At 39.7% G+C, this 15886-nt stretch overlaps 2 protein-coding genes and 1 pseudogene across 3 annotated transcripts in view; all 3 read right to left on the bottom strand.

Moving 5' to 3' along the window:
• Positions 1–3282: 3282 nt before the first annotated feature.
• LOC149105413 (uncharacterized) lies at positions 3283–4714 on the bottom strand. The gene is made up of 3 exons (XM_089272352.1): positions 4634–4714; positions 3985–4074; positions 3283–3783 (listed from the first exon to the last, which is right to left on the bottom strand). The coding sequence occupies exons 1-3, from the start codon at positions 4712–4714 to the stop codon at positions 3283–3285; spliced, it is 672 nt and encodes a 223-aa protein (XP_089128478.1).
• Positions 4715–5997: 1283 nt separating this feature from the next.
• LOC149105409 (insulin-like growth factor-binding protein complex acid labile subunit) overlaps positions 5998–15886 on the bottom strand; it is a 43109-nt gene continuing 33220 nt past the window's right edge. For both annotated transcript variants that reach the window (XM_089271499.1, XM_089271498.1), the window contains one exon: positions 5998–7767. In XM_089271499.1, the coding sequence (XP_089127625.1) occupies positions 7692–7767 (76 nt within the window). In that variant the 3' untranslated portion in view covers positions 5998–7691. The remainder of the gene's footprint in view (positions 7768–15886) is intronic.
• Positions 9242–14278, bottom strand: LOC149105412 (uncharacterized; annotated as a pseudogene).

Raw genomic sequence — 15886 nt, 5'->3', positions numbered from 1 at the left:
GCCTGTGTAGCACTGGTCGAAAAGGTCATCCAAGTAGATTAAAAGTGGAGGATGTAACCTCAAAATGTTAGGACAATCTTTACGGTGAATGTTTTGGGTTAAAAGTGGAACACTGTTCCCTTGGATGATATATAAACTCTGACAGCACTGCTTTATTTATTCGACCCCGAAACAATTTTGTGAAGATGCCAATAGAGTTAAAGAGTTGGGCGTCGCAGGTTCTACGTAAACGTGATGTTTTTTTCTTTTTTTTTTTAATTCTCATTAGCGTTCTTAAAGGTCCGGCAGCTCTTCCTATCCGTCTCCTATATCATATTTATTAAGGTATCAAAGCGGAGACCGCTAGTAATCTGGTTTCGCCACAATGTTCGTTGGCCTCTAAGGGCGGGACGAGACGGGGTGTTGAAGGCGCAAATGTAATGGCAGGCTGCTGTAAGGGTAGCCACCCTATGCAAACCTGTGTTTGGTAAGCAAATAGACGGATTAGGAGCACTTTCTACTCAACTCCTGCTGAAGGCACAAATGTGATAACTAGTCACAAACATAACAAAGGTCACAAGAGTAATAACAATCGGCCTCAAATGTAACAAAGATCACAAGTCTAATAACAATTGCTCACAAATGTAGTAAAGATCACAACTGTAACAACAAATGATCACAAATATAATAATACCATTTAATTGTTCAGTAAGCGTCAATGAAATACATAACTGGCTTTAGTGAAACTTTTTTTTTTTAACTAATGAATTACGCTGTTTAACTTAAAAGTGACTTCACTGTACTGTCTTTCTCTCAGAGCTCTCGCCTGTGGTTCCGTTTTTAGGAATGTGCTCAGGACTTTGTCTTTACTTTCGGCATATTTCACTCGCATAAACCAGCATCTCCATGAAAATTAGTGACGCGAAAGAAAGCTATGTTTAGTAACACGAGATTTGATGGTGTTTTTAGACATGGAGCAATAATTTTGAATTTACTAACCACAATCGGAAGATGCGGTAAACTGAAAAGACAATTGCCGCCATGAGCTCGTCCTGCCGCACGTTACCTGCCAATCACCTATTGTTAGAGCAAGGTGATCCCTTTCTGGTATGAATTAACATTGACGTTAAGGCGTTAGAATGCTTTACAAGAATGACGTCACCAAAAAGCAAACAAACAAAACTTTTCGCTTTTATTCCGATCGAAAATTCAGCGAAGATAGGCCCACCTTTTAATTTCCAAATTTACAGTCCCTCAACCGATGGACTGAAATTTCGCCAGCTTATTGTTGAACATTTTCCCTCAAATTATTTTGTTTCTTTTTTGAATTATCTTCATGATTTTTTACAGGAAGTGCAGATGATTTGTTAATCTAATTACTTTCTTTCCACGCACTTCAAAGAAACATCAAGAAATTATCGATTTATGTGTTTGCTTCTCAAGAACAAAAACATTTAAAGACGCTAGACTACATGACGCACTTTAATTTCAAAAAAGTGATGACCGGTGTATTTTTATGACAAGGCGTTATCTGAAGGCTGTTCCAAAAACGCGGAGTGCGGAGTGCGGGGTGTTAAAAATAGTAAAAAAAAAAAAAAAATAGTAAATATGCAAAGAAAAATTCAAAATAAAATAAAATTTAAAAATGAATTGAAAGAATAATTAAATACTTAAACAAACTAAAACTAGAAATTTAGGAAATAATAATGGTAAAAGTTCACGCTGCCTGCGGTGGACCGTTGATATCGGGACTGTCTAATCAGCGCGGGTCACGGGTAAAGAGGTGCAAAGGTTTAGTTTCACTGACTTCTAGCCGATCTATCTCCTCTTCTCAGAAGCTTCATTCTTCTCGCCACAATGGAATGTGAAAGTTAAGACTCTTGCTCGGTCGAGCGTTTTTGAAACAACTTTCACGAAATCAAAATTACGATAAAAATGTTCGCTAGCTAAAAATTTTTAAAAAGAACATGACCTTTCGGCTGTCAATCTACAACCTTCGACGGATAAAAATGGAATGCAGAATGATAAATATATACAAGAAAAGGCGAGATAAAAATAATAAGAAGAACAAGAGAAAAGTAAAAATGTGTAAATTAGGTGACTATAGTTTAAAAAAGAATACTATTCTGGTTTGGAATCGGCTTAGAATTATTGCCAGCATGCTACGTAGCAGAGGTGTGCCAAGCCTCCAAAGTTTTTCTAATGCGAAAAAAGCCTTTGTCGACGACACTAGAATTATCAAAATCTATGCAATGGTCGAATGACCAGGCATGTTTCGCAATGTTTGACCATTAGTACATGTTTTGACATTCCTGATATTTTCCTTCTTACTAGTTTCAACACACCAGCCAGTTTTGCCTACATGACACCAATCTCAATCGGCGCAGGGTATCTTATAAATCACGTTCGGTTGATGTTTGATAGATAGTCTGAATTTAGGAGAAAGAAACTCTCGCTGTAAAGACTTGAAAGGCTTATTTACAACTTGAATGTCTCGCCTTCGAAGAATTCTTGTTAGTGGTTGCGTGACACCACTGATGAAGGGAAGGACGGCAAAACTGTTAGGGTTTCCTTAAGGCGCAGCCCATTTAAAAAAAAAAAAAAAGAAAGAAAAAGAAAAACGTGCAAACCATTTCTTTAGTTGTGTGGGCGGTTTGGAAAATTTCTGCTTTAAGATGTTGGAAATAACATAAGAGGGATAGTTGTTGGCTCGTAGAGCATCAGTGACGTGGTTGATTTCGGTATTTTTCCCTTGCCATGTACCAGGGAGTTTAATTAAGCGATGTAAGAGGGTCTCAGCTGTGCTAATCTCGTGGCGTTTGTCATGGCGAGAAGAAAAGTCTCAATATCTGTCCGTGTGGGTTGCTTTGCGATATTTAACAATTAGATTATTCGCTCTCGATTTCTATGAGGTGATAGCTGACGAGGTATAATTCTTACTATAATTTACTTCAAATAACGGTTTGCAGTTATTTCTTGACGTATTATTAAACTTTGCGCCAGAAAAAAAGATCGCTCGGATTGAATTGTCATTTAAAATTGAAGTTGTGTGCGCGTGCGCGTCAGTTTTTTCAATAATCTCACCTTTTTTAAAGTCGATAAACCGTAAGTGTTTTTCGTTTAGACTTCTCACGAATTTAATTATCCATCTGGATCAGAAGTTTCCTCCAAAACTTTGGAAAAACGAAAAAACGTCGCCATTACCTAGACGACCTTCAGCCATTGCAGACTAATGGCTGATAGTGTTCAATGGCTTAGCCAATCAGATTACAGCATTTGCATTAGTATACTAGTAGAATTCTACTAAACACCGATAGTGATCGTGTTATCCTTGTGGGAAACCAAAGTATTTAAGGAAGCGATCTGTTGCTCAGATTCCTCCTCAATAGTGAATGCGATGCGTGGGTCGATGGAATTAAGTGTAGTATGAAAGAATTTGACAGCATTCCTTTTGATAATACAAAAGATGTCATCCACACAGCGTTTCCATACTTTAAGCTGTACTTCAGACGTGTTGATGGGCACTTCTTCGATCGCTTCCGTGCACAAGTTCGCCACCACAGGGCTGACAGGGCTGCCCATCGCGAAACCATGGATCTGTTTGTATATCTTGTCATGATAAATAAAGTAGTTGTTAGATAAGACAAAGTTCAACAGTGAAGTGATTTCATTGTTGTCCAGGCTCGTGAGTGAAGAAAGTGGGTCGTCCTTGAGTAGTTTATTGTTTATGTAATCACAGGCTTTCTCTACAGGAATAGCTGTAAATAGTGATACTACATCCAAGGATAGCATCACCTCATCATCCTGGATGTCAACGTTGGACAACTACTTTATTTATGATGACAAGATATACAAAAAGATCCATGGTCGTCCATCCTTTCAAACAAGCTCGACTGAGCAAGTCTTAACTTTCACATTCCATTGTAGCGAGAGGTATAAGTCTTCTGAGAAGAGGATGATAGACCGGCTAGCAGTCAGTGAAACTAAACCTTTACACCTCTTTACCTTCCCGTCTAAAAATCCAAATTCTTTACTCAAGACATGGTCTTTAGTTCTGTCCGTGCTAAGTGCGAATTTTGCATTAAACTTATTGGTCTGAAAAACAAATAACGGCTTATCAGGATTACCACGCCGGTCATTTAATTTATAGGAGCCGCTAGCAGTGAAGTTTCTGTCCCGAAGTTAATTGGATTTATTTTTTGATTAAGGCTGCGTTTTCACTAGGCGGATTAACTAGCTGAACATTCCTTCTAGGGGTTTGTTTATAGACCAACATTTACTAGTTAAACGTGACATCTGTTTTCAATTGAACTTTAACCCAGAAGATTCAAATTACGAAAGCGCGCAACTTTCAAAAATGGCTGAGAGAGGAAATGCTTTCCTAGCTATATTTATACGAGGGAGAAGACATTTCTTCCAGACGATGCAGTTAATGTCCCCAGAAATGAGGAAGATACGACGAAATGCTGTAATGCAGGAACTCGTTCTGCACGGCGACACCGTGTCAGGTAGGGTACTCGCCGACGAACTGGAGAAGCTAATGGGACCGTTGGAATGGTAAACCGAAATAAATGAGAACGACTGTCGAACTCGTCTACTGTTTCAAAAGTTCAGTTTCGGACACTGAACTGCGATATGAGCGTCTGGTAAATACTATTGCCAGATTCTTTGGCAGGCGTCTGTCACTATGCAGAATGTGATTGGCTGCGGCACTCGCCACGACAAGTAATACCATCTTGCGTGGGCTGCGTTTTCACTAGGCCGATTAACTAGCTGAACATTCTTTCTAGGTGTTTGTTTATAGACCAACATTTACTAGTTAAGAGGCCCTGCGCCTAAGAAACGACCGATGATTTCCGGCTAAAAAATAAAATCGGCCGATTTTTATCTCCCAAGTAGAGGTTACCGAATACTATTTAAAAATGAATTTCTTTTGTTTCAATTTCGCTTTAAACCAAAAATATCGAGCCGCAAACTTTTTCCGTCTGATAGCAGCAAAATCAGGCCGAAAATAAGGCCCCGCAAAAAACTGTTCAGAAACTACTATTGCAGCGCAAAATAATGAGAAAACTACGCAGTGTTGAAGAAAAAGGCCTTTTAATGGAATATCATTCGATAAACATAAAAAAAACTGCCGAAGCGATTAAAAAATAAGGTTTCAAATATTGCATACTAAATTAGACGGAACGTTGGAGCTGATTTTAAAATAATTATTTCTCAAAAGTTCAACGCTTTTGAAAGCAGTCACAGTGATGAATCAGACATTGGAGGGATACACACTACGTTTCTGAAAAAACATTTTTCGGCCAAAGTATATTGACCTTGTACAAAGCGTTCAAAGTTACCGCGTTTACCGTTATCCTGCTACTTCGGCGAAACACTTCTCTTTTGCCAATACGGCCGCTGTCACGCGACGACATTTTCCAGATTCAACTTTCGTTAGCAGATGGTAATTTCGAGTTGTTTTCTTTTTCTGCGTATTTTTCATCTTCTTTTCTCTTTTAATTCTACGTCCTTCTACTCAGGATGGTATTCGAATGCCTAGCAAGGTTTAAAGTGGCATTTACCACGCTATCCACGGCCGTATTGGCAAAGAGAAGTGTTTCGCCGAAGTAGCAGGATAACGGTAAACACGGTAAGTTTGAACGCTTTGTAGAAGGTCAATAAACTTTGGCCGAAAAATGTTTTTCCAGAAACGTGATTTGTATCCCTCCAATGTCTGATTCATCACTGTGATTGCTTTCAAAAGCGTTGAACTTTTGAGAAATAATTATTTTAAAATCAGCTCCAACGTTCCATCTAATTTAGTATGTAATATTTGAAACTTTATTTTTTAATCGCTTCGGCAGTTTTTTGATGTTTAGCAAATGGTATTCCATTAAAAGGCCTTTTTCTTCAACACTGTGTAGTTTTCTCATTATTTTGCGTTGCGATAGTAATTTCCGAACAGTTTTTAGCGGGGCCTTATTTTCGGCCTGATTTTGCTGCTATCAGACGGAAAAAGTTTGCGGCTCGATATTTTTGGTTTAAAGCGAAACTGAAACAAAAGAAATTCATTTTTAAATAGTATTCGGTAACCTCTGCTTGGGAGATAAAAATCGGCCGATTTTATTTTTTAGCCGGAAATCATCGGTCGTTTCTTAGGCGCAGGGCCTCTTAAGCGCTTCGCCGGTTATGAGTAATTAATGATGTCCAGGCATTCTGCGTGATTAGTTTTCGAGGCAAAATTTATTCTAGATAATGGTAAGAATTTGGCGAGTTTGAAATGTTTACATCGGTTAACAACGATTTCACAGTTTAAATATTCCATTCTGTTGTCCAACTAACTATTTCTTGCCGATCTTTCAGTAAATCATGGTTAGCAATCGCAGAAGGTCGGAATCGTTTAAAATTTGGCGGGAAATATTTCTGACTAATGATTTTTTTTGTTTGTTTTTTTTTTTTTGACTTTGCGAGACCAGTTATTCCGATTTGCCTTTAGACACCAATTTTAACTCAACTGGATACTGATAACAGTGTAAAAGACTATCACAAAAATGTTTTTCTTTACCTGGAAATAAACTATCGCACTTTTGAAAAACGATAGACGCATTAAAAATGGCTTAAATTTGGATCAAGCTCGATCATTAACGATTCAGTGGCGATATTTGACACCCCGTGAAAACCGTAGAATGAACTCTAAATACCTGAAGTATATCTCAGTAAACCAATAAGGGGACAAATATTATCGTAGGACAATAAGAGTTTCTGGAATTTGTATGAAGTATCTTTTAGGCTCACCTAAATTTGCTCAAAATTTCGGCTATTTTAGACCTCTTGACAGGCCAAAATCATGAGTGATGTGGTGATATCTCGAAGAAGCACGAACGTCTACCTCGGCAACTCTCAAGGTTGTTTATCTTTTCGGATACCTTTTAAACCGCGGGAAAATGAGAGTTAACGGCCGACCTCGATCTTTTGGTCCTGCCCGGTTTTCTCTGTCAATGTCACTTAAGAAGACTCCTACTGTGGGGAGAAATCATTTAATTACAGACATTGCGATCCCAATTAAGGACGTTCGCGCTAATTGTTTCTGCGCATCCTTACTGGGCACGCAAATTCACACGTCACGTCATGCATGAGCGCGCGCGCTAAGTAATAAAATGAACCATGGTAGGGCAGATGGCCATTGCTATAGCTTTTTCTGGATTTAAAGATCTTGGACGTTCGGTGACCCCTAAGATCATTTGCCTCCGTTGACTCACTTTCGATATTTTTAACTATAAACCCCTGTAGAGCATGCTGTATTACGTGCGCCAATTTTTGAAAATCAGGGTAGTTTTTCACACGCTTTATCTCTGAAACGAAGTAGGTGATCCCCATTTTTTTTTTTTTTTTTTTTTTTTTTTTTTTTTTTTTTTCATTTCTGACACGAGTAACTCATTATCTGACTGCAGTAAAACGAACCTCCTTAAGGTACTTAACCAAGATACCTTTCTTGGGCTATATTTATATCTTGTGCCAAGTAGACGCGAACCACCAAATAATTTCTATTAATTATTTTTGGTTGTACGGCGGGCACATCTTTCAAGTTTTATTTCATTTTGTTGAAAAGCTCGAATTAACAGTATCCTATTAGTAGAACTATAGTCACACCAAAAACTACAATTTTATTTAAATTAGATTTCTGGAATTATATATTTTCTAAGATATAGATCACGTTAATGTTCTACTTACAGCCATTCCAGCCAAGCACATTGATCAAAAAGCCCCGCAGATAAGTTTTGCAATTGGTTATAGGATAAGTACCTACAAAAGGAATATAACACATCAAGACAAACACCTTAATTTACAAATTATTTCAAGACCAAAGTCTGTTATGAAATATTTATGTCGAGGATGAGCCTTAACTATAAAATCATTGCCAATAACATCTACCATTTGATTCAGCATCGAATACCTTTACACCCTCCCTCCCACGGGTAGCCACGTATTAGGGATAAGGCCACATCTAGGCTTGTGTTATAGGGCTTAAGAGGCTGTCCGTGTAAGAACCGACCACTCGATTTTCGGCCGAAAACAGAATTTCTTCAAATTTTCTGTGTGAGACAGTTAGTCCATATGATAAACAAAAATAGCAATAATTTGGCTTTAAGTGCTATTTTTCAATATTTCTGGCGACGATTTCCGAGTACGGTCCAAAACCGTAAAAACCGTTCTGTTTCGAGTCAAATTTAGGCGTTGCGCTGAAGGAGCTGAAAAATTACGCTTTTACTCAAATACAATAAAACTTACAGATAATTTTATTTCATGTTTTTTCTTTCGATTAACGGTAAAATATTTAAAATCAGGCTCAAGAAAAATTAATTATGATTTTTTGAAAATGCCCTACAGATAGCCTTCGCAAAATTTTAGCGGGCATGCTGCTGGTTGAAGAAGTATTTCTCAAAAGTATAACGTAATCTGGAGCCCTGACTAATATCCATGTTTAGTGCTAGGGCTAGCGTACCGAGAACAGGAAAAAAAACTTTGGGCACTAACCTTTTGGAACTACAGGAGTGCGATCAACATAGCTAATATTCAGACGCGAAAGCTTGCGTGACACAATTTCGCACCGATTATTGTTCCTAAGTTTCCCACATAAATTCTTAAGTTTCCCGCATGAAATATTACCTTGAAGCAAATACTCTCAAAACGTGCTTTTTGCTCTGGATAAGGTATGAAAAGCCTTAAATTCACGAAATATTCTTCCAATTGGGAAGTTATAAGCTAAAATGAGCGGCTGCGGTTTAAGTTATCTTCTGTCTGGCCTAAAAGCTGTTTCTAGAATTCAGTTAAATAATTAAGGTTTGGACTATACGTAAAAGGACACTCATATTTAACAACTAGAACCGTTAATCATATAATTTAATGCCTAGAAAGGAAATATTATTGTTCACTAGTGTACTTCAGCTGTAGCGAGAATCTAAGGAAAATGTAGATTTCAGTCGTCTACATTGTAGCATGCTAGCGTGTCTAAGTTATTTTTAGCATGTCACGGACATTCTTACCGCGTTGTTTTAAAGTTGAAATAACAATGACTGCAAGATTTTCATGCTGAATTATACGCTTTCTATCTTTGGCTTCGTTTTCTTTGAAAAAGCGTTTATCTCTTAATACCAGCATTGTTGGTTGAGTAATTCTCTTCAGCGAATTCAATCTATGCAAATATAGTGCAGGTTTACACCGCGATGTGTCAATAGGGAGTTCATAGTTCCTGCGAGCAAAAAAAAATTGGATTGGGCGCCTGGAATTCAATGTTTATTCTACTCGCTGTGTTTCCGATGGCGTGCAAGAAGGCAAACAAAGTTGACAGTGCTACTAGTTTAACACAGCTACACAAAGCTCGGCGATTCCCCACAATATATTTACAATTATTTCACGCTGTTAAAACCATCTTCGTTCACTTAGTTTAATAAAAAGAAAAAAAAAATTGTTAAGCCGTATGTACAGCGCCCAATACATTCTGAAGAAGGCATTTTGTGAATTTGTTTTCCTAACGGCGACATTCACATCCTTCTAAGAATTTGGATAGGTTAACTACCAAATTCTTTTTCCGATCTTTTGAAGCAAAGGGAACTTCAAAATATCTAAGTATCTCCTTCAGCATAACTACACTGAAACTGTCTAGTTTCTCGTCTCCTGAGAGGTCGCACAGGCAGTAGGAATCATAGCAGATTGGATGTCTAGGACTGAGTTGGGCGGCTACATTCTCCAGTACCCCATGCCTTTCTTACTCTTCCTCCTCTGTGTACACGTCCTCTATCTGCACCTCTTGGTTCCCCTGTCTTCTGCGTGTGGCCGCCAGTCTCGAGAAGAAACCTTGCACTTGACTCTTCGTTAGCCAGTCTTTTCTTTCAAACATCCGCGAACCATCTGGTTTCCTCGATGTTCTCATGTCTGCAGCCACTTTTCCGGGATCTGCTTTGTTGCCAGTTTTCTCTCCGAGGTCGAATTTCGTGGTTAGGTTCTGTTTAACCTCATCCGTAAACCGCACAGCTTGACTTCGAGGCTTGTGTAAAGCCCAGCCAAGCTGTAAGTCACTACAAGAACCAGAAGCTTCATTTTTGTCACTTTGCTCATCGCTATGTACCACAAGTGCGCGGCCGGTTTCCTCGTTTTTGTCAACAGTAAGGAATTTTTCGGCCCAGTCTCTTCTGAGTTTGTCATACACTGTTTCGGAGCCCCCGCCTACTTGGCGGTGTTCGCCGACATCAAGATGACTCTCAAGCTCACTGAATTTCTTAAACACCATCTGACATCCAGGCTCAGAGCAGAAGAAGAGACCGCTGCTTTGTTCGTCATCACTTGACGTAGCCTTATGGAATCGAGTTTCCTTGACTGCGAAAAAGTCTACATCTACAACAAGATCTGTTGGACCTTGGGGCTTTACGATGATGTCTTGATAGGGAATTATTTTACCTTTCCCTACGCCACAAGCTCTCCACACCCGAATTCCATTTAATTCAAATTCAAAGTTATGATACCTACTGAAACCATCTACTTTATTTACCTCGAGTGTTTTTTGAGTCTCATTTACCGTGCAAACGCAAGCAGTTGTGCCTCGAACAGAACGTTCGGAAAGCGCTGTACACATGTCCTTTGCAGAGAGAACGTCGTTTCCCTCATTGCAATATCGTCGGATCGCTGATTTCATCGGACAAAGGATTCTATCGCACACATCTTTTCCGTACTGTGGCTCGGAAAAGTCATACTGCGTGACAGTAAGGCCAACTCGTTTCCCAGCATCTCTTACGGCCGCCAAGAGGAAGTTGTTGTGGTAACAGCCTGCTTCATCACTCCTAAGACTCACTTGGGTAATCTGGGGGTGATCCTTTTTTACAACCTCCAGTGTGTTTTCAATGATTGAGCAGACTGCATACCAGTCCTGCTGGCACGAATCAAAGATATGCGCATATGATTTCAGCTCAACCTTCCCAGTGCTAGCATTCTTAGTTATGACCGTTGATATGTGCCAGCTAAGGTCTCGTTTTCCAAACCAATCGGACTGCTTCTCACGATATCTAATTTGAAGAAATTTCATGGCCCAGTCCATTATTAGGATAGCGGGCGTGTCGTCGGCTGATCTAAGTGCATCTTGTCTAGCCTCTTCCTGGTTTATCGAACGAATAACGTGGGCTTTCCACACCAAGATGTCTGACTTTGCGCGGTCAAAATCATATAGCAGATCCTCTCGTTGTTCTGAACTGTAAGGTGTCCAGGATGACCCTTCGATCCCCAGTCTGACTTCCTAAAGTACATTCTTCATCCCTTGGCAGTCATCGCAACTGAATACGTGCTCATGAGAGCAGGGTTGCTGGAAATCGGCTTCGACAGGATCACTAAGCGCAAAATGTCGACAGTGGTCAGCGCAAGTAGAATCATGTGGCTGGCAATGTACGCGGAAGTCAGTCTTAAGATAGCGTTTTGCATCTCTGAGCTTTCTACGAACATCAAGACACCACTGTTTCTCCATTCCTCCTTTCTCAAGAGTTTCAACCAGTGTCTCAAGAGTCTGAAATCCCGCCGCGCCATCAGCTGCAATATTGTCCAAGCCCTGGAGCGACTTACGCTGCGATGCCTCTCGAACCTCCAGGATTTTGAACAAAGTTGACCTACTCAGTGGTTCGTAACATTGTTCTTTGCAATACTCCAAGTATTGTTCAATAATTGTAGATCTGGTCACTGTCCTCACAACATTAGGCATCTCTATTCTGTGGCCACTTTCGAGGATTAGTATTTTACTACCATAAGAAAAGTCTTGATAGAAGTACGGTCTATTTGTAAATTCCACAAAGTGATCGACCTTACTCATGTCAAGACGTACGCGGTGCTTGGTTGTAACTTCAGGGGTTGTACCAGGGCCGCTTAGGTTAGCATGGGAGCGTGCTTGCTTTATTTCCCATGTGGATAGTTTTCCGTATGGTTGGTGATTTTTTTGCAGCATGCTCATGGGATATCTATAAGCGTAAAGGCTTAGTATCTGTCTCTTTAAATTCTTAGTCTTAGCGTTCTTGTATGCAGTCATAAGTACCACTAGATCACCAGGTGGTGAACCATCAAACTTTTCTCCTTGTGTAGACTGAGCCATGGACTTGAAGAGCTCCTCGCCACTTCCTGGTGCTATTGCGCTACACACTAGCAAACAGTCTTCACTAGCCTTTTGTACAACATTCAACTGTTCCACTTTGCACAAGTTGTTCAAGGGGGTTTTCAGTTGGGAGATAAGAGGCTCGCGTTTTGTTTCTTGTGCAGTGAGATTTGCAATCTTGTCCATAGCTGAGTTATACACACGAACGGTATTTGTAACTAAGGGTGTTGGAGGAGACGCGGCATCTGTTCCCGGAGTCCAGCATGGAGTCGAGGCGATATTCTGAGGAGTTGGAGGCTCACGGAATGGGGTCGAGGTGACGAGGAGGCCGATGGTTTCCATGGCAGCCTCTTTGGCAGGTCTATCAAAATGTAAAAGCAAGTACATTTGTCAAGTAACGTTACGCTATTAACAAATGTGACAGTAAAAGTGATTTTTCACTCTTTCTTTTTCAAAACGGATTGCACTCGCTACATACCTTTGATGGGATGTCTTGTCTTCAGGTTCCTTGGGGTACAGCCAGTCTGTTTTTTGAGCCACGTCTTCACTATGTTGCTTCTTTCACGTTGTGCAGATTGCTAGTATAACAAAAATCAATGTTAATAAACTTCCTCATAAGGGTTTGTAAAATACCTAGAATCTGCAGCATGAAGATCACACGATTACACACCACGCCCACCTGCCCCAAACCAAAACGAAAAAACTCGTAAACCCTGACCAACCAGCCGGAAGTTGTATTGCTAAGCAGCTTTGTAAAAAAATGAGCAAGTTTTGTTAATGTTGTTGTTTTGAATTTTGTGTAATATTCATATTCAGAACAAACTATGTTTCATTGCGGCAGGGTGTCCGATAATCTCCCAAACCGCACTCGTGCAATGACTCATGGGAAAATGAAGTCTGCATTACCATTAGGGCATTCAAACGTAAACAATATGCAGTGGTTACAAAATAAAATCTTCAAAGTTAAAACTTACGCGAACCAACGGGTGTAGCTTCTCCAAAGATGTTTTTAATTTCCCTGGCTAGCTTGAAATTAATTACATGTGTTCCAGTCACCGCCGTTTTCTTGCCATGATGTTTTGGATACTGGCAGGTCTTAGGGGCTTGCCAGTACTTTCCCAGGGTAAAACGATGAGCTGGACAAACCGTCCTATTTTTAACCTGTTCTTCTGTGAACTCTAGAAGACCTGCTCTTGCCAGGATTAGATCCTTCTCACAAACATTTTGCCTTGACAGGTGGTGATTTTGAAGATGCCAACTGTATCGCCGTCACAGCTGTTTAGCGCTACACATTCTGTAAATCCACGACTACTTCCGCACGTGCCACTTGTAACTGCTGAGAAGGAACACGATCCTGCCATTGCAAACAGCAAGAACGACGCAAAGCGCAAAAAATAAATTTGTTATCTCTTGCGTAAACTGAGTAAAACGTTGTCGACGTCAGACTTCTACAATTTGCATAATTTAATTTTAGCACAAAGGGCTAGGCAAAAATAGCAACACGACAAAAAAAAACTGTTGAATAAAAAAGGCAAAGCTTCTAAGCCATTTCTAAAATCAAATATAAACAGTAAAATAATTTATTTCTCAAGTACCCAGGATTGGTATTGCTTTTTAACGCGCAATGCAAAATAAACAAAAAGTGGACCAGGAGAGCTGCCAAAATAGCTTTGACATTCCAGCGTGTTTGCCGACTGAAATCGACATCTTCTTATCTGTACATCTGAGGTACATTCGCGGTACACTGTTTTTTTGTTTTTGTTTTTTCTTGCCGATAATCATATGGTAAACACTTTTACTTCTTAAATATGTTTAATATGGAATTTTTGTATAGTACAAGGCCTGTGATGACCCAATTTCAGCAACTGTGTTTAGGCGAAACTTAGGCAACTCACGCCGCAGCAGTTAATTAGCTTATAAATTCCCAATTTTGGAGGAATCTTTGGTGAATACAAGGTTACTCATGCCTTATCCCGAACAAAGGGTGCGTTTTGACAATATTTGCTTCAAGGTAATATTATTTTATGCGGGAAACTTAACAATTTATGCGGGAAACCTAGGAAAAATAATCGGTGCAAAACTGTGTCACGCAAGCTTTCGCGTCTGAATATTAGCTATGTTGATCGTACTCCTGTAGTTCCAAAAGGTTAGTGCCCAAATTTTTTTTTCCTGTTCCCGGTACACTAGCCCTAGTACTAAACATGAGTATTGGTCAGGGCTCCAGATCACGTTATACTTTTGAGAAATACTTCTTCAACCAGCAGCATGCCCGCTAAAATTTTGCGAAGGCTATCTGTAGGGCATTTTCAAAAAATCATAATTAATTTTTCTTGAGCCTGATTTTAAATATTTTACCGTTAATCGAAAGAAAAAACATGAAATAAAATTATCTGTAAGTTTTATTGTATTTGAGTAAAAGCGTAATTTTTCAGCTCCTTCAGCGCAACGCCTAAATTTGACTCGAAACAGAACGGTTTTTACGGTTTTGGACCGTACTCGGAAATCGTCGCCAGAAATATTGAAAAATAGCACTTAAAGCCAAATTATTGCTATTTTTGTTTGTCATATGGACTAACTGTCTCACACAGAGACAGAAATTCTGTTTTCGGCCGAAAATCGAGTGGTCGGTTCTTACACGGACAGCCTCTTAATAATATTTATAGAATTTAGAGTTTTGGTTCGTGATCACCAGCTGTTGATTATCATGTAGTTCCCTCGTTCGTCTTGTGATTCTAGAGCTCGGCTATCCACACAGTAAGACTTATGACTTCAGGTTGTTTAGATTAAAGTTCATCGAAAATACTTCAGCTCTAAACAATACCCCATCGATAGTCATGTTTCGGTTTGTCTACTGGCCTTAACCTGAATCTCCCACAAAGATCCTGATTAGATTTCTTGATCTCTAAACTTAATAATTTCTATCGCTTGTTTAGAGATCTGTATAGTTCGCTCCTGAGAGTCGCGTCACAGCGTTTGGGTTAGTATTTTACAAAAGATTTTTAATCCTTCAAGTTCAGTCGTCCCATGTGGCCCACACATAGCTACCGATATGATATTTAAGTACGTGTGTATTTGTCAGTCAAGTACTTGAGCAGAAGCAGCAGCAGAAGTGGAAGCAGTAGAAGTTAGACGGCCGGAAGGTGCCAGATAGAAATCTAACAAATAAAAGACTCAGGGACCAGACTCTCGGTATACCTCTTTGTTTGGACGAATGAGAGATTTTAAATCATTGTACAGTGGTTTATACATTTAAGCACCTGGAGACTCGGTTCTTCTTATTTCAAAGTACACATTTCAAACTGGCATCACGTTTAAAATCTTGGAAAACGTTTCTCACTCTTAGCTATAGAGCCTTAGAAGCGAACAGTTCGGGCTTTTTTTTCTTTCATCCTTGATATTATGATATATCAAAGACTCGGTCGGTACTTGCGATCTTAAATTTCAATACGAACTGCTGTCTCAAATTGGCACCACATTCAATTTTGTCTTTGCTCTTACAGCCTGAAATGCCAACAATTGCTGTTTGTTGTTGTTATTGTTGTTGTTATTGTTATTCATAACCAGTGATAGCGACGACCCTTCTCTCCGAAGTCGCATGGACAGCGCCTCATATGTAAGAAAATGTTAACCCATCGTGCTACGAAATTTGAGGCTGTCCTATGAGTGTCCGTACGTCGGTACGACTTCCCGTCCGTAAGAACACCACTTCCACTACGCGTTTGCGAGCGAAGCCCCTTGAAAACAACAAAGGTGACTTACCAGTGAAATGGCCTAATGCATGCCTGTGGCAAGACGAAT

This window comes from Orbicella faveolata, unplaced genomic scaffold (genome assembly GCF_042242905.1).
Source record: "Orbicella faveolata isolate gen_17 unplaced genomic scaffold, um_ofav_v1 contig_34, whole genome shotgun sequence".
Lineage (NCBI taxonomy): Eukaryota > Metazoa > Cnidaria > Anthozoa > Scleractinia > Merulinidae > Orbicella > Orbicella faveolata.
The sequence above is the reverse complement of the archived record's forward strand: the minus strand, read 5'-3'. Positions and strand labels throughout refer to the sequence as shown.